Genomic DNA, 26,364 nt, shown 5'->3' on the forward strand with positions numbered 1-26,364 from the left:
AAAAGGGGAGGTTAGACACAGGTCTATAGTTGTCCACGTTGGAGGGATCAAGGGAGGGCTTTTTTAATAGAGGTCTTACCACCGCCTCCTTAAGGCACGATGGCATCCTGCCCTCCCTTAATGAAGCATTAACGATCACCTCCAGCCATCTACCTGTCCCCTCCCTGGCAGCTTTTATTAGCCATGAAGGGCAAGGGTCAAGAGCGCACGAAGTCGCCCGCACACTGCCCAGGATCTTGTCCACATCCTCAGGCCGCACCAACCGAAAAGAATCCAACAAAATGGGACCAGATGGTACCAGAGGCACGTCTGCCAGAACTGCCAAAACTCTGGAGTCCAGGTCAGCACGGATGCAAGCGACTTTACCTGCAAAGCGACAGGCAAACCGATCACAAAGAGCTGTAGATGGCTCCTCCCCCATTGTCTGGGGGGATGTGTGGAGCAAGGTTTTCACCACACGAAAAAGCTCTGTTTGTCTGCACTGAGCAGACGCAATGGAGGCGGAGAAAAAGCATTTCTTCGCCGCCCCCACCGCCACAGAGTAGTCCCTAAAATGGGCTCTAGCCTGTGTTCGGTAGGATTCGTGACGATTCTTCCTCCAGTGTCGCTCCAGCTGTCGCCAGAGTTGCTTCATCGCCCTAAGCTCCGAGGAAAACCAAGGAGCCGAACGGGCTCCACCAAGCCGGAGAGGGTGTTTAGGAGCAACCGTGTCAACAGCCCGGGCCATCTCTCCATTCCAGAGATCAATCAAGGCCTCGACAGGGTCACCAGCTCTGGACACTGGAAACTCCCCGATGGCTGTCTAAAATCCAAGCGGATCCATAAGCCTCCGGGGGCGGACCATCTTAATCGGCCCACCACCCCTGCAGAGGGCAGACGGAGCAGTCAAACTAAACCCCACCAGATGATGATCTGTCCATGACAAGGGAGTGGTCTCAAATTCCCCCACCTCCAGATCATTTATTTCCCGGTTGGCAAAAACCAGATCCAGAGTATGTCCCGCCACATGGGTAGGGCCCGATACCAATTGAGACAGGCCCATGATTGCCATGGAGGCCATGAAATCCTGAGCCGCACCCACTAGGGGAGCCTCAGCGTGGACATTGAAATCCCCCAAAACAATAAGCTTGGGGGAACCCAAGGCCACCTCCGAGACCACCCCCGCCAGCTCAGGTAGGGAGACTGAAGTGCAGCGGGGTGGTCGGTACACCAGCAGAATCCCCAGCCTATCTCGGCCCACCCTCAAGGACAAACACTCGAAATTCTGAGATTGCCTGACCGGGCACCTGGAAACAGGGAGGGTCCCTCGAAAGATGACTGCAACGCCTCCTCCCCGACCCTCGAGGCGGGGCTGCTGCACGATCTGGAAACCTGGAGGACAAAGCTGAGAGAGACCATAATGCCACTCATCAACTTGGCAGTGTTGCATCCACTTCTGGAAAACCTGGGCATGTTTGAACGTGCTGTTTTGTTGTCAACAAAAGTTGTTTTATACAAAGCATTTCCCTTTGCAGGTTTTCGTGTGCAACAAATTCATATACTGGCTACCATTGGGCACATTAAGCAACTGGATTGCTTCCTTTTGTCCATCTTGTGGCATAGAGGTGTGGAGACTTCAAGGCCTTACAGCCTTCTAGTAGATGTACATAAGAACAATGGATTACATCCACACTAAGAGTTGTGCATGGTTAATGCTTCCGTGCCTGCACATAGGGAAGGAGAGATTTTTGGCAATTGCCCCTTCCCTTTGCAGACACTTGTGCATTCTGAAAATATGTCCCTGAGAGCCCCACACTATATTATTATTATTATTATTATTATTATTATTATTAATTTATTACATTTATATCCCGCTCGTCCTCCAAGGAGCCCAGAGCGGTGTACTGCATATTTAAGTTTCTCTTTCACAACAACCCTGTGAAGTAGGCTAGGCTGAGAGAGAAGTGACTGGCCCAGAGTCACCCAGCTAGTATTATGGCTGAATGGGGATTTGGACGCGGATCTCCCTGGTCCTAGTCCAGCACTCTAACCACTACACCACGCTGGCTCTCAATACTCAGGGATATATTTTCAAGAATAATAGGTGGCTGCCAAGGGAAGGAGGGTAGCTGAGAATTGCTCCTCCCCTGCGTGTGCATTCAGTAGCAACCTTAAGTTTGCTTTCTTTTGACGTTCTAGTTGGAAGTTGAGCCGTATGTATGTGTGTATCCAGACTTTGGTTCCTTTTTTTCCTTATGTACACACAGACGCCTGAAATTAATCTGTCAGTTTGATGGGCTGCTCCATCAGCATACAAGAGAGGAGCATTGGGGTCAGGAGACAGAGATAGGTAAAAATTGACCTATAAGTAGTGAGGGGTAAGGGGAAAGACCTTTAGGTCAGTGGATGGATTGCATCCTTTATTTGCTGCTCTTGAGCTTATAGCAGTCAATTATTTGGATGAGCAGTCACTAGGAACTAGCGAAAAGAATTACTCCCTTGCCCATTTCCTCCCTCCTCAGTTTCCTTTAACTGAGAAACCTCTTGTTATAAACCATAAAAGGTGATCATATTGATCTTGCTCATTACCAAACCATTGTTGGAAATGAAAACATGGAGTTCAAATGGTGTTACCATTGGATTCAAGTGAAAATGAAACCCGTTAAAGGACCATGATTTAAGCAGTTATCATTGCATTGACTGAAATGTCAAGTTGTAGCCCCCCTCAAACTGCATATAGTGCAGAGGACTCATAATCACACTTTTTGTTGTGGATGAAGATTTATTAACCTGTGTTGAGAAGCCGCAAACTTCGCCCTTGGCAGAAGGTGATACAAAGGAGCACAGATAGGATTTTGCTGGGGTTAACTGCTCTGAAGACAGCATGACAAATGATCGATCAATACACAGAGCTATGAGGTACTCTGAGTGTGTTTTATTCGGTTTACATTTTGCCCTAGATGACCTCTCTTTATGACTTTGACCTCTTTAGGCCCACTGGGAGGGTGAAGCAAAGCTATGCTAGTGAATGCTCCATATTATTATTAGTAACGTTTATACAGTAGTACTATTATCTGAAGCTTGTTATGTTCAAGAAACCAAGCTATGGAGAGGAGGAGACATCCTTATGAGCCATACTGTAGAATCTAATTTAGGATCTTGGAACCCTACTATATATTGGGGGGGGGCTGGCTTTTAAGTGTATGACACTGAATCAGAATATTTATTTATTTGATTTATATTCCGCCCTTCCAAAAATGGCTCAGGGTGGTTTAGATCAAAATAAAAACAATTAAAATCAATTAACAATTAAAATCAAAACTATAAAAACAGCATAAAAGTTAAAAACCCTGGAGAACCAGGCCTAACATTTACACAGCAGTTAAAAAAACCCTGGAAGGCCAGGCCAAACAGATAGGTCTTAAGGGCTCTCTTGAAAGCCAATAATGAACTCAAATTACGGATTTCTGCCTGGAGTGCATTCCACAGCCCAGGAGCAGCCACAGAGAAGGCCCGCCTCTGAGTCGCCACCAGATGCTTTGGTGGTAACTGAAGATGGACCTCCTCAGATGACCTTAATGTGCAGAAGATCATGCAGAAGAAGGCTCATACTTTCTTCTGAATAATGCAGAAGAAGAATATGGTCCTCAGTTGATCAGTGGAGATGTTGAGTTGTGATCTTGACATGTGACATGAATGACTGTCAGCCAGGCACCCAACTGAGTATATCGTGTGACGTAATAACAAATATTAAGCCCAAATGCACGCACCAATTGATTGATTTTTGCAAGATTGCTGTCACACCTTCCCTGCAGTTGTGGCACATGATCAGTCTGCTTGTTTGCAGTTGAGAAGTGATTGATCATGTTTGGAAGAAGAGCTGGTCTTGCAGTAGTGAGCATGAATTGTTCCCATTGCTAAACAGGGTCCATTCTGGTTTGCATTTGGATGGGTGACTGCGTGTGAGCACTGTCTGCTGTAAGACATTTCCCTTATGGGATGAGGCCATAGCTCAGTAGTAGAGTATTTTCTTGCATGCAGAAGGTGGGATAGATTCACTCCCTGGCAGCAACTCCAGGAAGCGCTGGGAGAGACTCCTGCCTGAAACCTTGGAGAGCCACTGCCAGTCAGTGCGGACAATACTGAGCTAGATCGATCAGTGTTGGTATTTATTATTTATGTATTACATTTGTATACTGCCCCATCCAAACGGCTCTGGGCGGTGCACAACCATAAAAATAAAACCCACAAATCAATCCTTTTAAAAATCATTACAGAACAATTTAAAAACAGCATAAAACCATTAGCAATTAAAACATTTAAAAGAGTTTTAAAACCCTGGAAGGCCAGGCTCTCCTGAAAGCCAACAATGAACTCAAGCTACGGATTTCTGCTGGGAGTGCATTCCACAGCCAAGGAGCAGCTACAGAGAAGATCCACCTCTGAGTCACCACCAGATGTACGGGTGGTAACTGGAGATGGACCTCCTCAGATGACCTTAACGTTCAGTGGGGATCATGCAGAAGAAGGCGCTCTCTAAGGTATCCCGGATCTATGCTGTTCAAGCAGCTTCTTACATGAGTAATTCTAAAAGTAAATACCAGATGCTCAGAATCATTTTAGAAAATGAATAAGAGTTTTAACAGTTCCTGAAGTGGTTCCAGATAGTTTGAACCTTGTCAAATTGGCACGATTCTGAATCCAATAGAAAACTAGTCAAGTTTTAAGGTGACTTCAAGAGAGGAGCAGATTGTCTCTGAAACCTTTGTTTCCCTTGTGGCCCCAAACTAGCTACAGATGATTTTTTCTTTTGATTCCAGATGTTACATTCAGTAAGCCAGGGCTGGCTACGCATGATTCAGTAACAGGTATGTTATGGGTTCTTTGTGTTGGTGTTGTGAAGGCCCACAACAGATGTAATATCTTCCAAACACTTGAATTAATAGCTGATGTTAAGCCACATTGCATATTTGTATTTGTACAATGATCTTGAATCTACAGTCTGACTCAAGACTGTAGAGATGTCAGACAACATCAGGGCATGATACTCATGATAGACTTCAGTGGGAGCCTTCAGTGGCGGCTGGTGCTCATTGGGGTGGAGGACAACTAAAGGTAGCTAGAGCCAGGGGTCACAAAAGGCGGGTGTGTCTGGTTCCATGGCTGAGATATCAGAAACAAACACAAGCTTCCTTTTATCACTATTAGAGCACAAGCCTGTGCATGTTTAAGTAAAGTGTTCCGTCGAGTTGGTGTCCGCTCCTGGCGAACACAGAGCCATGTGATTTTTGTTTGATAGAATACTGGAGGGGGTGACCATTGCCATCTCCTGCACAGTATGAGATGATGCCTTTCAGCATCTTCCTATATTGCTGCTGCCCAATATAGGTGTTTCCCATAGTCTGGGAAAGGTGTTTCTCATGTAGGTGTTTCCCATAGTGTGGGAAACATACCAGCGGGGATTCAAACCGTCAACTACATGCTTGCTAGGCAAGTCATTTCCTGCTGTGCACGTTTACTCAGAAATAAATTCCATTGAGTTCAGTGAGTCTTGCTTTCAAGAAAACATGCACAGGATTGCAGCATTAGTCTCCTTTTTATAGAAGCAGCACACGATTACAGAAAACATACAAGCACACATGGAGGGACCCTGCTCATTCTCACCCACACTGCCTCACTGCCACAAACAGGCAGGGCATAGTCACCAACACTCCTTAGGGAAGGAAGCAGGGATGCAAACAGAGACAGAAGAGCAACTTAAATTTTTGGCAAGGAGAAGAGAGTCTGGGGACAAAAATATGCTTGGGAGAACAGAAAAGCAGGGTTTTGGGGGGGTGAGGGTGGGACTCCTCAAATGGAGGGATCTGCACCTCTGGAAGTAAGAGGACTTATGAGGGTATGAGAGAGATATCTCTCGCCACCTTGGTAAAGTGGGCGGGGATTACCAGGACAAGAGGGGGTCATTCTTTTCACATATTTTTGTTTTTGTTTTACCCAGTATGGCTACTGAGGACATGGGTTGCTTAACCCTCCACATTGAACTCTTTTCTTATTGAAATCACCTCCCCTCAAGCTGCGTTTACCCTTTTGGGGTTAAAAAGGCAACTGATATAGTTTCCCTTACAACAGAGGGATGGGGGGGGGGGACTATTTGATACAGGAAAATGGCAGTGTGTGAAAAACAGCCCCCTTTCCTTGTGTCAGTCTCTCCTTTCAAATTGCAGCCTCAGCTGCTGCATCATAAAACAAAACAATTTGTCAAAAAATTGCAGAAGTACAGGTAACGTGATTCTGCCCTTAGACGTGTATTTTTAAAGAACATTCATCAGCTGAAAGGCTGATAAATTTGGACGAATGCAGTGAACGCAAGAGTTAAAAATTGCATGCAACATGATACCCTGGATTCTTAAGAGAGCCTATATAACAGTTCCCAATGCTACAAAGTAAATCGGATTGCATATTGGCTCAGTAATCAGAATGTTCACCAGAATACAAGGGGGAGAGGGAGAATTAATGTTTTGTTGGAAGTGATGAAAACTGTAGGTAGTCCTTCAAAACCAAAGAGGTCAAATTGGTGACCTTAAAAGTTTTTGTTTTTTTAAAATTGGCTTCTACTGTAAGTTATAATCTGCTTAAGTAATCAGTTACCTTCCCTCCTGACCGGACTGAGCAGTAATTGTGGTAGTTTACTGAAAGTTTGGTGTACAGGGAGGGTGGGAAGCTAATAACTTATGAAAAGCAAATAAAAGATGTAAATGCATAGAGATCCCATTGAAGAGTGAAAAATAACAAATCACGTCATGGACATGACGAGCACCCTTAAAGGCATGTACAAACTTTGAACCATAAAATAAAACCATTAGTAACTGGTATAAAATAAAACAATCAGTAATTGGTAGAATGTCCTGGTGTATTTTGTAATTTGGCATAAGGGTTGTTATGAGCCACCTAATGGCACAGCGGGGAAATGCTTGACTAACAAGCTGAAGGTTGCCGGTTCAAATCCCCACTGGTACTATTTCGGGCAGCAGCAATATAGGAAGATGCTGAAAGGCATCATCTCATAATGTGAGGGAGGAGGCAATGGTAAACCCTCCCTGTATTCTACCAAAAGAAAACCACAGGGCTCTGTGGGTGCCAGGACTCGAAATTGACTTGATGGCACACTTTACCTTTACATTTCTTATAGGAGGATGAGAGGCGAAAAGGAAGATGAGAAAACGTGTTACAAGACAACCATGTATTGTTTGACAGAAATGCATTAACTCTTTATGAATGTATAATTGGAGAGGGGAAAGTTACAAATACCTAGCAGCTCTGAAGATGAATGAGGAAAGGTTGAAGGAAATGGGATGTTTAGCCTGGAGGAGAGAAGATTGAGGGTGGGTGCATGATGGCACCTTTCAAATACCTGAAGGGAACAAATAGGAACACAAAGAACTGCCCTGTTGGATCAGGCCCAAGGCCCATCCAGTCCAGCATCCTGTTTCACACAGTGGCCCACCAGATGCCTCTGAAAAGCATGCCCGCTCTCTTGCTGTTGCTCCCTTGCAACTGGTATTTAGAGGCATCTTGCCTCTAAGACTGGAGGTGGCTTCTAGCCACCAGACTAGTAGCCATTGATAGACCTATCCTCCGTGAATTTGTCTGCCCCTTTAAAAGCCATCCAAGGTCGTAGACACTGCATCCTGTGGCAGAGAATTCCATAGCTTAATTATGCACTGTCTAAAAAAGTACTTCCTTTTGTTGGAAGTGCAAAAGGAAACAAATACTTGTTCCCTCTTGCTCTTGGGTGCAACACTAAATCTATTAGGCTTAAGTAACAGAAGGGTAGATTTTTGCTTAACACTAGGAGAAACTTCTCAAAGGTAAGAGCAGTTGGACAATGGCATGTGTTGTATCTAGAAGGATCTCTCCAAATGAGTGGTCAACAAAATGGCAAATTCAGTTCAATGTAAGTGTAAGATGATGTACATTGGGGCAGACCCCACCCCCCAAATTTTGCATATATGTGAATTTGGATTGCACGCATTCCAGTGGGGTGAAGCTGTGGAAGGGACCCAGTTGTGTGCTATAAAGAAACTGGGCGAGTAGTTTTGTTCCTCCTCTCGTATGCAGGAATTTGATGATAGGGGAGGAGCTCCTCTGGGAATTTTCAATTACATGTTCTCTGTGGGCTTTCCCAGAGCTGCCAGAGTGAAAAACTACCCCCAAATATTTAAAACATGGGACCTGCTAAATTGTATGTCCATCTAGCTGCCAAAAGCGGATTTCGGGCCTTTTGGCAAAGGCCATGATTTTAGTTTTATGATAGTTAATTTCCAAGAGGTCTTCCTTACAGTACTGTGTTAGGGCCCTCAGTGCTCTCCTAAAGCCGATGGGGGTCATTGAAAAGATTACTGCATCATCTGTGTGTCTCCCAGCAAGTTTAGGGAGGTGAAAATCCAGGTTGTTAAGTAGGCCCACCATTGTGTTAATGTAGAAATTGAATAGGGGAGAGGCCAGTATGCATCCTTGCTTTATGCCCTTTCTGGGTGGAGACTGGTCTTGCAAAGTGGCCTTGGGGATTGCACCTTACCTTAAGTGACGTGTCTGGATGCAGGGTGCGAATTAAATATAGCAGACGCTGGTCAGTGGAGGAGGCTTCCAATTTCTCCCACAGGTTGACACGAGAGATAGAATCGAATGCTGTTTTGAGATCAATAAAGGCAGCATAGAGGGAAGTTGTCAAAGCAAACTCATAACAAACTTCTTCATGTTGTTTAAAAAAGCGGGGGGGGGGGGGTGGGGGTGGCAGGAAGCTTCCCAAGTGTTACTGTGGTTTACCCAAATCAACTGTGTGGCTCTCAGTTTATAACATCCAATCTGAACCACTATGAACTATTAACACTTTAAGGTGTCTACACATTTTCCTTTATTCTCAAATGGAGAAATGTTGTGCATGCCAAAAGCAAGTATAGCTTCCAGGAAGAATGGTTGGTATGGGAAAAACTAGCCAATCTATACCCCAGGTAAGAATCCAAGGCTCACTCTGAAACAAACTCTCTCTCTCTCTCTCTCTCTCTCTCTCTCTCTCTCTCTCTCTCTCTCTCTCTCTCTCTCTCCTCAGGCTCTGTGTGTCACACAAATCCCTTAGCTTGCCCCAATCTTCCCCCAGCTACCTTCTTTCCTGTGGCATGGGTGGTGGAGGTTATGATATGGGTGGTGGAGGTTGACTGAGCTACAGAGCAAAATGAAATACAGAACACCACAGTCAGAGCTCCCATCGTACAGTGGGTATAGGAAAGAATCACCCCCTTTGATAGACCTTAAATTCTGGTTCCCTTACATCCTGAAATGAAAACACAAAGAAAATTCCCTTCACCAGCTGTACTTATCCAATGCAACCTATAACATCCAACTGAAAAACATCACAATTACAGTCCAGAAAAAGTGTCAGAGACAAAAAAACAAGAATTACTGAGATTGAAAAAGGATCACCCCCCCAATATCAATATTTTGTTGAACCACCTTTTGCTTTAATAACAGCCTTGAGTCTGTTGGGATACTTCTCTATCAACCTTGCACATCTAGACGGAGCAATATTTGCCCACTCCTCCATACAGAACTGTTCAAGTTCGGTCACATTGGATGGTAGGTGTTGGTGGACTGCTATCCTCCCTGGATCCGGTCGGCCCTCCAAACTGGATGGAAGAGCAAGGGGGAAACTGGTAAGAGAGGTTACCAAGAGGCCAGTGGCCACTCTGAAGGAGTTAAAGGACTTCATGGCAAAGAGTGGTTGTTCTGTGCATGTGACAACAATTTCACGAGCGCTCCACAGATGTGGCTTGTTCGGGAGGGTCGCAAGGAGAAAGCCACTTCTCAAGAAAGGCCACATTAAAGCTCGTTTGAGCTTTGCCAGAAGGCACCTTGAAGATTCTGATGCCAAATGGAAAAAGGTCTTGTGGTCAGATGAGACCAAGATTGAACTATTTGGCCTCAACACCAAACAGTACACCTGGCGTAAATCCAACGCAGCTCACCATCCACAACACACCATACCTACAGTGAAGCATGGAGGTGGCAGCATCCTGTTGTGGGGGTGTTTCTCTGCCTCAGGGACTGGGGCTCTCGTTAGGGTAGAAGGAAAAATGGATGGGGCAAAATACCGTCAGATTCTGGAAGAAAACCTGCTACCCTCTGCCAGACAGTTGAGGATGGGCAGAAGATTCACCTTTCAACATGACAACGATCTGAAGCACACAGCAAAATTGACCACACAGCGGCTGAATGAGAAAAAAGTGAACATCCTCATGTGGCCCAGTCAGAGCCCAGACCTAAACCACATAGAAAATCTGTGGAGAGATTTGAAGATAGCAGTCCACCAACACCTACCATCCAATGTGACCGAACTTGAACAGTTCTGTATGGAGGAGTGGGCAAATATTGCTCCGTCTAGATGTGCAAGGTTGATAGAGAAGTATCCCAACAGACTCAAGGCTGTTATTAAAGCAAAAGGTGGTTCAACAAAATATTGACATGGGGGGGGGGGTGATCCTTTTTCAATCTCAGTAATTCTTGTTTTTTGTCTCTGACACTTTTTCTGGACTGTAATTGTGATGTTTTTCAGTTGGATTTTATAGGTTGCATTGGATAAGTACAGCTGGTGAAGGGAATTTTCTTTGTGTTTTCATTTCAGGATGTAAGGGAACCAGAATTTAAGGTCTATCAAAGGGGGTGATTCTTTCCTATACCCACTGTAAGTGAAGAATTGCATATTCAGTTTTACCCTTGCAGCTCAAAGAGTGAGGAACATAATATAAAGAAAGCTGTCATTCTCAGGTTTCTAATATGAGCCCAGATCCTTGCAAATTGGGGAGAGGAAAGAGACGTGCATTACCACCTTGGTCCATCAGCTGTTGCTCTTTTATGCTGCTCTCTTGCATCAGCAACATTAATTTCAGTAGTAAAAATTCTCCAAACAGCTGTTGACATGGTATCATCAGGTATTTATTAGACCGACACATGTTATATAACCTGTTTGCTCAGGCAGAGCAAGCAAAATCTATAAATTCATCATATCTTCATTACAATTTTTCTTTTTTGCTGCTCAGCCAGAGCCGTAATTGAAATGCAGAAAGCTAGCACATCACTGGCACCAAATTGCTAATTTCTCATGCTAGTTAGTTTATTCTCTGTGCAGCTGTCCTTGCTTCCCCTCCCCCCCTTCCTTTCTTTCCACCACATTAAAGTTGCTTGTCTATTTTGGTCTCCTGCCTGCCTCATAAAGCAGAATGTACTCTTGAAATGATGCTACTTAAATGAATAGTCTCGATCATCCAGAATCTACCTATTGGCATTTTAAAATGGGATGACTTCTTAAAAGGCCAGCATTTAAGTGTTCTCTCTTCTGTGTATGCATATGGGTAAATGCATTTCAATTAACATGGATATTGTGGGATAAATTATGCATTAAAATACAGTTCTAGGTTTGTTTTGCACAAAACAGAGCTGGTCTTGTGGTAGCAAACATGAATTGTCCCTTTGCTAAGCAGGGTCTACTCTGGTTTGCATTTGAATGAGAGACTGCATGTGAGCACTGTCAAATATTCCCCTTAGGGGATGGGGCTGCTCTGGAAAGAGTACCTGCATGCTTCCCTGGCATCTCCAGATAGGACTGAGAGAGACTCCTGCTTGCAACTTGGAGAAGCCACTGCCACTCTGTAGACAATACTGAGCTAGATGGACCAGTGGTCTGACTTAGTATATGTCATCTTCCTATGTCCCTATTTAGAGAGCTGTTGATCCAGCAAGACACTGTCTTGAAGACAGTATGCAAAGACTATGGCATGTGTTCTACAGAGTTTTCCTGCTGGCTTCTCTCTGTTACTCTTTGTCCAACTTCTCATTTGTAGAATTGAGGACGACACAAAGGCAGAAGTGTGGGAGGATGGAGAAGCTGGTCTGAATTCAGTGGTCTGCATGATGAGGAAAATTACTCAAAGTAGTCCCAAAGTTAGGCATTACCAGTAGCACATAGAATGAGCCACTGCTTGACTCACAAGCCAACCGTTCAAGGTCCACTGCAGGACTGTTTAATTATCTCTTGTATCCAACCCCAAAGTCCTTTTTAAAATTTGTAACTTAAAAAGTGCAGGCCACTAGGTACTTCTCTTATGAGAACATAATTCTGCAGGAGCAGTGCTTGGTGAATTGTGCCCACCATGTTATTTCTTTTAGCTTTGTAAAACTTGTAATGGTATGTAACAAATCCATGATGTCTCCTCTGGGTTACTCATTGTCAAAATGGAATGACTGTTCAGACAGCCTGGCAAACCACAGCCCAGGTGGGTTGGTGTAGGAAAAGCGAGTCCATGCTGGTACTGTACAGAAGTCAGCAGAAGGATGTGCTTGGCAGCACCTGCCACTTCTATTATTCTATTTAGGGGATGGGGCCACTCTGGGAAGAGCACCTCCTGCATGCTTGAATGCAGAAGGTTCCGAGTTCCCTCCCTGGCATGTATATGAAACGCTGATACTTGTTGGATCTCTTAGTGAAAAATATTAGTATCTTCTGTATTGGGAAGCATCAAACTCAGATAACTTTAGAGGGCCAAACTATCCACCCTGTCAAATGTTCTGGAATCACATCCATATTTTTTCACCAACTATTAACAATTTTGATGAGAGAAAAGAGCAACAGTTAACAGTCCTTCTAAATTCCTTCTAAAAGGATTTCCTGCTATCTGACCTTAATGTGCTATTCTTCCGTCTTTGGCCTCCCCAAATCCTTTCACTGGTGCTGCTGCTGCTACTCCAGTGACCAGCTCTTCACCTAGGCCTGAACACTCTCAAAAGGACATAGGAAGCTGCCTTATACTGAGTCAGACCATTGGTCCATCTAGCTCAGTATTGTCTTCACAGACTGGCAGTGGCTTCTCCAAGGTTGCAGGCAGGAGTCTCTCTCAGCCCTATCTTGGAGATGCCAGGGAAGGAACTAAGGGACCTTCTGCATACAAGCATGCAGGTTCTCTTCCCAGAGTGGCCCCATCCCCTAAGGGAATATCTTACAGTGTTCACACATGTAGTCTCCCATTCAAATGCAAACCAGGGCTTTCTCCAAAAGCCTGTCACATGCCAAACTCAGCTGCTTTCATTGTGTCAGCTTCAATATCCCTATCATCCAAGTCTCCATTTATTTGTTAAGACTTAGATCCTGCTTTATGTTCCAGAAGGAGTTCAAAGCAGCTAACACAGTATGTTTAAAACAAGATTAAAATAAATAAAAAGCAGCAATAAAAAGACTAACCAAAAACCAAAGGAAAATTTAAACAAACAAAAAACACCAAGCACAGCAACCCTAGTCATAGTCAGCTCCTATTTTAAAAAGCGTACGTAAAAAAGAAAGGCTTTAGTTTCTGTCTGAATATAGGCAGACACAGCACCAGTCACATTTAGTGGGAAGGGAGTTCCACAGGATGGAGATGGCCAAAGGGAAGGCTCAGACTCATGTTGAGGTCAACTTCGCTTCTGACTCAGGTGAATGTCCTGTCTTGAAATCAGGAATCTGCAGGGCAGGAGGTTTAGGGCTACAGTGCCTGTATAAAAGGGCAATGTGATGCTTTGGGGGCCTATTTGGGTTTGGTCCACTTTGTCCTCCTTTGACTCAAAGCAAAGTGCCCTGTGGTGGGGGTTGAAGTGGGGCATAAGCAAAGCAAACCATGCCAAAATATTTGACCCCTTAAAGCTTTGTTTTGGCTCGCCCTCCCACCCCTAAAACTACTTATCAGGACCTACAGGGGACAGGAGACAAGACTCTAGTCTTCCTCTTGCTCTCTGTTGCAAGGGAGCAAGCAGCTGCCTTTTGGGGCGACTTTTAAAAGAATGCTTTCCCCCGCTCTGAGACTGAGGAATGGTGTGGGTTCTCCTGGGATTTGTAGTATTTCTGAGGCTGGAGCAGTGGAAGCTTCAAAGCACAAATGCCACAATGTAGAGCAAAAGTCCCCCAGTACCATCTTCTCATTTCATATGGGTTATTAATAGGGGAGCGAGCATAGCTCAGTGGAAGAGCATCTGCTATGCATGCAGAAGGCCCTGGGTTCAATCTCTGACATCTCCAGGCAGGGCTGGGGAAAAGCCCCACCTAAAACCCCAGAGAGTTCATGCCAATCAGTGTAGACAGTGCAGACCTAGATGGATCAGTTGCCTGCTTCGGTATAAAGCAACTTCATATGTTCAACCAGTTCCTCCATTCATTTGCCCCTTAACACCCTTTAATCACCCTGTCATGCTCACATTTACGAGTTGTTAGGGTGGTAAAAGGGTGGACTTACTGGTGCAGAGCACAAGTATGTGACTGTGTGTGTGTTTGGCTTGCATACCAGGGAACTTCTCCTAGCCCCTCCATGATGAAATGTGCTTGTGCATGCCCCTCGATTACGTGCGGTGGAGTTGACCATCCTGCTGCATCGGAGAAGTATTTTCTAGAATTAAACCTTTCCCTTTGCTGGGATTCCAAACTGCACTTTTGTGGCTGCACAAATAGATCCTTGTCATACTTTTGTATATCTGGCAAGCCCAGCCTGTTTTATTTTTGGCCAGGCTGTGTTCCCTCCCTCCCTGCCCAGGCTTGGCCTGCTGCACTGGCTACCTGTCAAGTTTTGGTTTGGTAGCAAGATGCTTGCACTGACTTATAAAGCCTTTTTGGAACAAAGGCCAACTTCTCCTCTGAGTCATTAATTTCCCGGCTCTCTTTGCCAGCAGAGGTCAGTTGACTCGGGCCTGCTTTATTTCTTCTGTGCTTAAATGCGTCGTTGCTGTCGGACCCGTTTTTGTGACAACTTTGGGGGGTATTCTCTCCATTACAAAGACATTGAGGCCCGAGTGTATCCACCTTCCTGAAGACGGTGGCTCTTGCATGCTGGGGGTCTGTACATTACAAAGGCTTAGTGTTGACTTCTGCAGTAGAAGGAAGAATGTCCTTCCACTAAGCCATCTAGCAACCAGGGATGCAATAAACCTTAGTGTTTAAGCATTTAGTGTTTAGCATTTTAAGCTTTCTTTTGAAAAGTACGGCATGTTCCTGTTTTACTACTAAGCTCTCTTTGTCTTTTTTGTTTTGTTTTTGGGATTGCTCCTTTTGTGCCATTTTATTTCCCTCATTTCTACAAAACTGAGACAACTCTATCCTTGGACCCTTAATTACTGCCCAAGCTCCCCTCCGTTACACATTGCTGGTGAATCTGTTACCGTAGTACTCAGATTATAATATGCTACCTCTCCCCCCACCCAATAGTCTCTCAGTTCAAAATGCATATAATACAAAGGGATAAATACATTTGAGGGAAAAGGTGGGACATTTTTACAAGTAATACCTGCTTCATAGAGCCGCTTCTTTCTTTGCCCCTTACCATTTCTCAGAAATGAGAAGATGCTGAAGAGGGCAATCAAGATGGTCAGGTGGTGGCTGGAGCACTTTTCAGCTGTCAGAGTATAGGACTTGCTGACCTGCTGCTGAGATGTGAAGGTAGACAGCCTGCTAGGATAGTTCAGAAAAGCCTTTGCTGTTGTATAAACTCAGTATCCTCTCTCAGACATGGTCACTCACAGCCAGTTTTTAAACTGGAGATGCTAAGGATTGAAGTTGAGACTCTCTGCATGCAAAGCCTGTGCTGTACCACTGAGCTATGACTACTCATCATGTGAAGGTGCCAAAGATTCATGGCAGAGGTGAGATTTGAACCAGGGACTCCTTGGTTCAACCTGCTAGCCACTAGGCTACACTAATCTAAAGGAACCAGTATTGGCTTAGCACACCAAAACTGAGCAGTGTGTTGAGATGCAGTTGGTAGACATGAAATCTTTGACATTGGGACTGTTGTTGCCATGGTAGAATCTTCCTGATTGCCAGAAATATACTCAGTACCCACTGGGAGAGAGTCTTTATCAGACTAATTAGGAAAGGAAAAAAACAGCAGCACCCTAACCTGACTTCCTAGCATTCTCTGTGTATATGTGAGTGTATATAGGTTCCTGACACTGATATAATATCCAGGCTGAATCTTATTTTCTCATTACACAACTGATGAATCACAGTTTTTTGACCTTCCAGTTTGCCTTTTAACACTGAAGTAGATGCCTAGCACATCAAAACCAATCTAATTGCATTCAGGGGCAAGAAACATCTTAAATGAAGTCAAAGCAGAATTAGCTAAAGGCCACCTCTACATCTAAAATGTTAAATGTCCCAATGTTTTTCTAAACAGCTGGACTATAAAACAGGCATACTAGAAAATGACAGGCAAGATGAGCCGTTCTTGTTCAGAGGGAACCTGTAAAGAAGGTTCCTAACCAGTCCTGTGTGAAGGGACCCAAAAGCATTCTGAGGCCTCAGTGCTAATCTATATGCTACAGTCGTCTTCTCTACATTGAATACAGCCACAAGATGTTGGCATCCTTCCTTTAGTCTACAAAGGGCGAATAGATCCAATATACCCAAGAGACCCTCTTCCACTCCTCTCCAAAGACCAGATGGACCCAGCACACCCAAGTGACTCCCTTCTCCTTCTTCTCCTCTCCACTATTTCATCAACTGAGAGCTTCTTAACCAAACTATCTGTGTGCCTTGTTTGCACAACATGGATATCTTACTACAGAAGCTAGCTGAAACCCAGGCCAGAACAGCTTTTAGAAGTAATGCTGGTCTTGTGGTAACAAGCATCATTTATCCCTTTTGCTAAGCAGGGTCCACCCTGGTTTGCATTTGAATAGGAGACTACATGTGAGCACTGTAAGATATTCCCCTTAGGGGATGGGGCTGCTCTGGGAAGAACATCTCCAAGATAGGACTGAGAGAAACTCTTCCTGTAACATTGGAGAAGCTGCTGCCAGTCTGTGTAGACAATACTGAGGTAGATGGACCAATGGTCTTGCTCAGTACAAGGCAGCTTCCGGTGTTTCTAAAGTTGAAGTTAGGCTCATAAGGACTTTTGGTGTTTGGAAAGGAGCCAGAGCTAAGCAGTAGAGCATATTCTTTGCACACAGAAGGTTCAGTCTCCAAGGTCTTCAGTTAAAAGCATCTTCGGTAGCAGGTTTGGGAAAGGCCCCTGCCTGAGATATTGCTGCAAATCAGAGTAGAGTGTTCTTGGTTGGATGCACTAGTGGTCTGACAAAGTGTGGGATGGGTCCATGTATGGATGTCATACATGAGTGTACATGGGTTTGGGAAACTTATTTGGGCTAACGAGAGAGAAAGCATACAAAGACTTGTTTGTAAAATATTTGGCAGCGTGAGAAAGGATGCTCTTTTTAATAGTAAGAAGAAAGTTTGCGCATGGCTTTCGTTGTATAATTGTATACAATGTTGTATAATTGTATACAACGAAAGGGGGGAGGCTTAATTTGCGTGCGCGTGCACACACACACACACACAATTATAAAGACTTATCAACTTTTTTAAGCACTTGGAACTGAAAGAGCATGCCTTCAAATTTAAAATGCTATCCCAAACATCTGGGAGAAATGGATGTGGCTAGCAACTTAATCACACATGCTTACTTGGACTTGCAGCCAAGCAAATGCCCTGAGCCACTGTTATGGGTGCCAGGAGCCAGTGAGTACCGCAGCATGAACCCATTTAAGCAGAGTTGAATTTGCAGAAGCCCTGCTGTAGCCTGTTACGTGCATAGTCAGCTCTTTCCCCCCTTTTCCTGGCTTCTTGTAAAGTCTTGTACAGCAAAATCTGGCAGCAGTAAAGAAACTGATTGGGAATTGCAGGGTTCCTGTGAGGCCAAAATAGGACTGGAGGTGGAAAGATGCCTCTCAGTCTAGTTTCACTTCCCTTACTTTTTCCTGTTGGCAATCTGTTTCCTTACATCTTGTTGACATTTTTGCTGTCTTGGTCCTTGGGGTGGGCTGGGCTGTGTAACCTGATCCTTCTGGCAAGGTCAGACAGTTTGTAATCCAATTAACATAATCCATGTTTAAACCTTTCTTCTTTGTTTGAATGAGGGGGTGGATTGCATCATCATCATCATCATCATCTCTCTCCCTCATTCCCCCGCCCATTTCCCTTCCTTCCTTCCTTCCTCTTTCTTTCTTTCTCCCTCCCTCCCTCCCTCCCTTTTTTCTTTCCGCTTTATACACTTCTGTCTGAAAATGCATCTTGTTTAATGTGAAAGCTTCCTTGCAACATTTTGTAAGGAATACCCTTCCTCAAAAAATCCAAAAGCCACATCTAGCCATACATTTATTAGGACCAACCTAATTATTTTATTAGGGATGGTCCTAATAAAGAAGTGACTTCGGGGTCACATCTAATACTAATGGACCCCTACAGCTACATTATTGATTTTTGTGTGCCTTTATTGGAACAGTGATTGCTTTACTTGCTCCATGTTTTTTGTCTTGTGGGACTAACTACCTACTAGAGGCACTTACAGATGGATGGATTTCTGGAAGTAATGAAGGATGGTTACTTCCAGAAGGGTATCAGGAGATCACGGATGTTATTTCAGAGCACTTGATGCTGAGGTTTTCCATCAGGAAGTGATGTTCTTTGGGGCAATGCTAGAGTACAATGGAATATTGGATTTTTAAGAGTGCAATAGAGAGAAAATGTTGGGAATTATCATTCACACACACACACACGGAAGGAGGCTTGTCATTGACTGGGCAAAGTCAGTTTGCTTAGATTACCCTTATAGGAAAGTTCAATAATATTTACCTTATATGGTAAATTTAAATTGTAGTACATTTGAATCTGAGAAAGATCTGCTTTTTTTGGGCATGATGTCATTTTGGAATTTTTTATCTGATTATTAAAAATCTGTTGAGAATAGTTAAAATATATTCAGAATTTCCTTCCCCCCCCCAGCATATTCTGCTGTAAAAAGTAATGCATTCAGCTAATTATTATTATTATTATTTTGCATTTCTATCCCGCTCTTCCTCCAAGGAGCCCAGAGCGGTGTACTACATACTTAAGTTTCTCCTCACAACAACCCTGTGTAGTAGGCTAGGCTGAGAGAGAAGTGACTGGCCCAGAGTCCCCCAGCTAGTCTCATGGCTTAATGGGGATTTGGACTCGGGTCTCCCCGGTCCTATTCCAGCACTCTAACCACTACACCACGCTGGCTCCATCATGTTATATTGTATGTAACCACCCAGAAATGTGAGTTTGGGGCGGTATATAAATATGTTAAATAAATAAATAGACTTAAGTGGCAGTGTTCATGCAAAATTTGGTACCTGTAGGTAATCAGGAAGGATGATATTCAGAATTCCTGGCATGATGTGCAGTCTGACAAAGGCGGAATGCTCCATGTCATCAGGCCTGAAGGGGAGCTGGAAGTCAGCCCCAACATGTTTAAGCCCTGGTGGCCAGGCCGCACAAGCAGTGTTACTGTATTTATCCTATTGTCACAAGAGGGGATAAATGCAGTATTGCTGCTTGTGCAGCCACTGATTTGTAAAAGCTTTGGGGCTGCCTTGCAGCTCCTCTGCAGGTCTAACATGGAGCATTCCACCTCCTTTAGCTTGTGCATCATGTCAGCCATTGGCTTCCGTGGTGTTAATTTGCTGCAGCTAGGCTTGCCACCTGAAGAGCTCCAAAATAACGAAAGGGCAGCCAGTGGGTGGGAAGGCTGCTTAAATTCACCTCCCCCCGTCCAATGAGCGATTTCATGTTCCTGGGAGTGCAGACTGTGCTCCCAGACAAGCAGCGTTGCATGGTGCAGCGTGTAGCTCCGGAGGCTGGGATGACACGACCAGGACTCCAGGAATCCCACAATGCACTGTTTAACAAACATAGGGGCCCATCTCTGTGTGCGGCCGGACTGGAAGCAGACAATGCTTGCACATGAGCAGGTAACCAGGGTTAAGGGAGCGCTTGCTCCCTTAACCTTGGATAACAGCCGGGCTTAAAAGCCAGACCAGGTGGTGCTGCTGCCCCACTGGGATAGGGCACCATCGTGGTGGTTCTCATGCGCAGTCTAATCCAGGCTGGCCATCCTTAGCCTGGGTTGGGAGGTGTGTAAGAATAGCCTCACTGTAAGACCTTAATAAAATGACATTAGGTGTGTCCATCAGAACATGAAGAATAATTTATTCGTGTAAATGTATTCATTTATTAGATCTATCTAATATATTTATAAACTGCTTTTCTAAGAATTTATGGATAGCATTCAGATTCAGCCAGGATAGAATAATAATAATATCGCACACACTGAAGTTAAAAGAAAAATTGGAAGAGAATACATCAGGAGAGTAAGAAAAATCCTCAAGTCTAAACTCAATGGCAGGGACACCATACAAGCCATAAACACCTGGGCTATACCTGTTATCAGATACACTGCAGGAATAATAGACTGGACCCAGGCAGAGCTAGAGATGCTAGATCGTAAGACCAGGAAAATCATGACCATCAATCATGCTCTGCACCCCCACAGTGATGTCGATAGGCTATACCTCCCTCGCAGCTCAGGTGGAAGAGGAATGCTGCAAGTCCATCCAACAGTAGAGGAGGAGAAAAGAGGCCTTGAAGAATATATCAAGGACAGTGAAGAAGATGCACTTAAAATGGTCAATAACGAGAAACTATTCAACACCAATGAAAGAAAGCAGGCCTACAAGAAAGAACAAGTCAAGAACTGAGCAGAAAAATAGAAAAATAAGCCACTGCATGGTCAATGTTTGCACAATATAAGTGGAAAATCAGACATCACCAAGAGCTGGCAATGGCTTAAGAATGGCAACTTGAAGAAAGAAATAGAGGGTTTAATACTGGCTGCACAAGAACAGGCACTAAGAACAAATGCAATAAGAGCAAAAGTAGAAAAATCCACAACAAACAGCAAGTGCCGCCTTTGTAAAGAAGCAGATGAAACCGTGGACCACCTAATCAGCTGTTGTAAAAAGATCGCACAGACTGACTACAAAGGCATGGCAAAGTAGCAGGGATGATACGCTGGAACATCTGCAAAAAATACAAACTACCTGTAGCCAAACATTGGTGGGACCATCAAATTGAAAAAGTTGAAGAAAATGAAGATGTAAAAATATTATGGGACTTCCGACTACAAACAGACAAACATCTGCCACACAATACACCAGATATCACTGTAGTCGAGAAGAAAGAAAAACAAGTCAAAATAATCGACATAGCAATACCAGGGGATAGCAGAATAGAAGAAAAGGAAATAGAAAAAATAACAAAATACAAAGATCTACAAATTGAAATTGAAAGGCTGTGGCAGAAAAAGACCAGAATAATCCCAGTGGTCATTGGCACCCTGGGTGCAGTTCCAAAAGACCTTGAAGAGCACCTCAACACCATAGGGGCCACAGAAATCACCATCAGCCAATTACAAAAAGCAGCTTTACTGGGAACAGCCTATATTCTGCGACGATATCTATAACAACAACAACAACATTGACAATAAAATTCAGCCATCCTAGGTCCTTGGGAAGGGCTTGATGTCTGGATAAAACAAACCAGTCAATAACACCTGTCTGACTGTAAACAAGAGATAATAATAATACAATAATAATAACAGCAACGACGACCACGATGATGATAAAGGTAGTAAAGATAACTCTGTGATTTCAGTGGTGCTTCTCATGAGTATTGAGAAAGTGTTGATGCTTTTGAACTTTGGTGCTGAAGAAGACTGGATACCATGGACAGCCAGGAAAACAAGCAAATGGATCATAGAACAAATCAATTCAGAATTTTCACTTGAGGCACAAATGACCAGACTCAAACTGTCATACTTTGGACACATTATGTGAAGACCCAGCTCCATTGAGAAGTCCATAATGCTGGGGAAAGTTGAAGGAAAGGAAAGAAGATGACGACCAGCAGCAAGGTGGATGGGCTTGATTACAACAGCAATGAATGCATCACTGAGAGACCTTAAAGGCCATGCTGAAGACAGATCATCCTGGAGAGAATCTATGTGGTCGCTAAGAGTAGACATCAACTTGACAGCACTTAAATAATTAATCAAATCTCATGAGTAACTTTGTCTGAATGCTACCCCATAATAAGTAATAGCAATTTTGAAAAGCAGCATTATAAGAAAACAACATAGCTGATACAGGTACAATCTCAACCCATTTAAAACAGATAGCACATTAAATTAAAGTCCTTAGAATGCATCTCTTCTTCCCATGAGTTTTTTTTGGTTACTCCTTGCAATATTTTTGGTTACTCCATATTTGTACAATTTGGGTATTGTAAGCCACCTAATGGCTCAGCAGGGAATGTCTTGACAGCAAGCCAGAGGTTGCCGGTTTGAATCCCCACTGGTATTTTTCCAATGGGAATGTTCGAATCCCCACTGGTATGTTTCCAGACTGTGGGAAACACCTATATCAGGCAGCAGCGATATAGGAAGATGTTGAAAGGCATCATCTCATACTGCGCAGGAGGAGGCAATGGTAAACCCCTTCTGTATTTTACCAAAGACAACCACAGGGCTCTGTGGTCACCAGGAGTTGACACTGACCTGACAGCACACTTTACCTTTAAGCTGCCTTGAATAGCTTGGGAGGAGAGCTGGTCTTGTGGCAGCAAGTATGCAGTGTCCCAGTTGCTAAGCAGGGTCTACTCTGGTTTGCATTTGAATGGGAGACTGCACATGAGCACTATAAGACATTCCCCCTTAGGGGATGGGACCGCTCTGGAAAGAGCATCTGCCTGCATGCATGCAGAAGGTCCCACGTTCTGTCATTGGTGTCTCCAAGATAAGGCTGAGAGAGACTCCTGCCTGTAATCTTGGAGAAGCTGCTGCCAGTCTGTGTTGCTGTTCTTAGTTTTTAGGGTTTTTAAAATAACTTTTTAAGTTGAAATTTTAAAATCTGTAATTCTGATTGTGGTTTTAGCCTGGATTTGTAATTTGTTTACCTTAATTTGTCTGATTTTACATTGTAACTACTTTATAAATGATATGAGCCACCCCGAGCAGTAGTGTACTGGAGGGGCGGGGCATAAATGTTTTAAATAAATAAATAGACAATACTGAGCTAGATGGACCAAGGGTCTGACTTGATTGAAGGCAACTTCCAATGTCCCTATGTTCTAGCTTGCTAGACGGGCGGGACACAAAAGTTTAATGAATGAATAAAACAAGGAAGCTTGATGCAATCATCCAGGTTCAGCAATATACATATATTAGCAGCACAAAAGAAATACTAGGGTTCTTAACATTTTTCATATAAAGTGAGAGTAGATTTGTCATTAGAGAGCCACTCAAATTTCTTTCACTTTCATTTAACTGGTAAAACAACAAGAGATGATAAAAAGAGATACCTTACTGGCTTCTGATGAACTTTCATTAGAACATTTCATTAGAAAATAATTAGAAACTTGGGTATGGCTTGATTTTGGCCACTCATTCAAATGTTGTGAACATGACCTTCTCCAGCTGCATGCTGTTTCTCCTCATACACCCCACCAAGATAAACTAAAGAGTCCATGCACTTTAGACAACTAACAGAACTGCTTTTCCCATTCTTTGATATTTTTGCACTCTCCTGCCTTTTTTTGCGGGAGGTTGAGTGGAAGGAGATGACAGACAGGCTGTTCAACTCTAGGGAGAGAATTTTGTAGAATAGGCCACACCTTCACAGGCCTGGCTGCTCTCTGCCCCACAAGGCTTAGCCTCCTCCTATTGCCTGCAGGGGCAAAGGTGAACCTTTGGCTCCAAAAACAAGCTTCATCATGGGAGTTGTGGTACCAGAGTGCAATCTGCTATCCAGCCTGCAGGGCTGAAGAAAACTGCTTTCTAGAGGCCTGCAACATGAAGCCAGCTGCTTCCTTGTGTGTGCACTGCAGTCGGTGACTGGCCTACCTCAGAGTGCTGAAAATATAGAACAAACTGCATTCTTATTAAATTGGTAAAGAACAGGGACATGTTAATGCTAAATAAAGAATTGTCCTTTGAAATCAAGAACGAGTGGCAAGGTAGCTGCAGCCCCAACATAGAGTGTTGCAGCACCATTATACTGTGTGTCATGTCAGCCAATAAAACTGAGTGCAGAAGATAAAACTAACTCTTCCCGCTTAATCATCTTCTGGTTTTAAAGAGTTTTAACACTCCTGCAGAAAACAAAATGGGAAGGGGCCGAAAAAACCTTCCAGAGTTCCAGAGCCTGGGTGCAGTGACTGAAAAAGCCCAGTCTTTCCTTCATATAAGAATAACTTAAGGGAAGAAGATTGTGCCATCGAGTCGGTGCCGACTGCTGGCGACCACAGAGCCATGTCGTGTCCCCCCCCCCAAATTCGATTTTTATTGATTTTAACAATAATAATATTGTCATTCATTACAATATACAAAAAAGTGGACTTCCCGCACACCTCTCTTCGTGAATCATCGGCTATAGAGTTTACCCTTGCTATAATAATAATTCAAAACATAAATTTAAACCCTTACAAACACAGTTAATCTACCCAACCTGCAGTTTTTTTACTAAATTTCAAACCCTGCTGTAAAGTCCATAGTAGGGAAATTATCCTTTAGATACAACAAGAATGGTTTCCAATCTTCTTTGAAGCCTTCCAAATTTTGATCTCTTATCAGTGTAAGTTTTGCCAGAGCCATGTCGTTTTCTTGGTAGAATACAAGAGGGGTTTACCATTGCCTTCCTCCCGTGCAGTATGAAATGATGCCTTTCAACACCTTCCTATATCGCTGCTGCCCAATATAGATGTTTCCCATAGTCTGGGAAGCATACCAGCGGGCTTTCGAACCAGCAACCTCTTGCTCCCTAGGCAAGTTGCTTTTCCTTTAAGTTAAGAGAGAGACATGCAAATACTGTTGGAGTTGGCTGCTTCCTGCCCATGGTGACCTCACAGTCATATTTGCTTCTGTTTGCATAGTCCCACTCCATCATCTGCATACAAATAACCCATTCTGAGTTCCCTTTCTTGGTCACAGCTGGGTATGGTGGCATTTGGAGGGTTTTATCAATTGCAGAATACACATAACCAAGGGTGAGGAGTTAAATAGCTGTACATCTTACATTTGGTTTCCATTAGTGTTTGTGGTCTAGATCTGGCATTTGGTGTGTGTATGCATGTGTGTGTGTATATATATACTGGCATGTCCTATGAAAATACCTATTATGAATAGGCCAATTGATTTTCCAGGATTGGAATTGGACCATGCTGTGCAAATCCACAATACTTACTCATTAATATACCCAATTATTGTCATACTGAAATGTTTGAATTCTGTGCTCGTGTGTTTAAATAATTTCCCCACTCTGGAATCATATGTAGCATAGTACTTATTTAGGAGCCTGGTATAGGAAAATTGAGTTGTATTTAACTGTACAGGCTTCAGAGGATTTCCTGCAATCCATTTACTGGCTGGCTGTAAGGAAATCCTCTTATTTGGTTGTGCAATATGTAGTTTTTTGTCCTTTTGTGATAGAAACAAGAATTGTCTCTGAAACGGTGACTTCACTGGTGCCTGTTTCAAATTAGAATTAATTTTCTAATTTAAAAACAAAAGGCTGCATAACTTTTTTTTTAAAGAGTGGTTTGTTAATTAGAAGTAACAGCATGTAAAACTAAATATCTAGGGCACACAGTCCAGTCAAATTTAAACATTTCTAAGTCTCATTGATTCCAATGGGAGAGACTTACGCACATGTTTAAATCTTCCTCATTTGAAATCTATGGGACTTAAAGGGCTTAACTTTGACTGGATCATGCCCTTAGTCTGTGTCTGCCCTGGCACATCTCTCTTTAAATCCTGAGTGTTTTGTAGCCAATCACATCTGCATTCAGCTCACTTCATGAGTCTTGTGTGCATACTTTGCACATGAATTTTGTGACAAGACAACCAGAATTTTGCTCCAGGTAACATTTGCATATAAATTAAGCAAAACTGCACAATCTCTTATTTTTTGCACAGTTCTGCATTTTCTCTCTTTATTAGTTTGCTAAGTCTATACATGCTGCTCTGCACTGAAAACACAGGATTTTAAAGTGGTTTACAGGGAAATAAAATTGAAATAACATTAAAAGAATGCATTTAATCCAAATAAACAGCAAATGGTGGCAGGAAACCAAAAAGAGCAACCAAAAGTGCATTGAAGTGAAAGTGTTCTAACCAACCTGGTGGGACAGAGCTAGATGTGCTGCCCATGGAAGGGCATCTTATAATTCAGGGATTCTCCAACTTGGGTCCCCAGATACTGGATTACAACTCCCATACATGATTACCACATCTGAGGACCCAAGTTGGAGTACCACTGCCATAGCTCGAATAGCCACTGAGAAAGCTCACTTGACCTCCAAGTATGATGGAACTGGAAGAAGTGCTTCCTTAGCTCATCTCAGACTACAGGGAGGTTGATAGACACGCTTTACTATTTTGTCCAGTTGTGCTTCTGGTA

General features: G+C 43.5%; 1 protein-coding gene and 1 long non-coding RNA gene across 6 annotated transcripts in view; one reads left to right on the forward strand and one right to left on the reverse strand.

Moving 5' to 3' along the window:
• Positions 1-26,364, forward strand: part of BRF1 (BRF1 RNA polymerase III transcription initiation factor subunit) — a 310,658-nt gene that overhangs the window by 185,261 nt on the left and 99,033 nt on the right. For 4 of the 5 annotated variants that reach the window (XR_008307877.1, XM_053252511.1, XM_053252537.1 and 1 more), the window contains one exon: positions 4,800-4,847. The exons of the other annotated variant lie outside the window; for it this stretch is intronic. Coding sequence is in view for 3 of the 4 variants with exons in the window: in XM_053252511.1 (XP_053108486.1) it covers positions 4,800-4,847 (48 nt within the window). In the remaining variant the exon portion in view is untranslated. The remainder of the gene's footprint in view (positions 1-4,799; positions 4,848-26,364) is intronic. 5 annotated transcript variants of the gene reach the window in all.
• LOC128326186 (uncharacterized) overlaps positions 8,567-26,364 on the reverse strand; it is a 29,680-nt gene continuing 11,882 nt past the window's right edge. Inside the window, exon 3 of the long non-coding RNA XR_008307879.1 lies at positions 8,567-8,667. This is a non-coding gene — a long non-coding RNA (uncharacterized LOC128326186). The remainder of the gene's footprint in view (positions 8,668-26,364) is intronic.

This window comes from Hemicordylus capensis, chromosome 1, assembly GCF_027244095.1.
Source record: "Hemicordylus capensis ecotype Gifberg chromosome 1, rHemCap1.1.pri, whole genome shotgun sequence".
NCBI lineage: Eukaryota > Metazoa > Chordata > Lepidosauria > Squamata > Cordylidae > Hemicordylus > Hemicordylus capensis.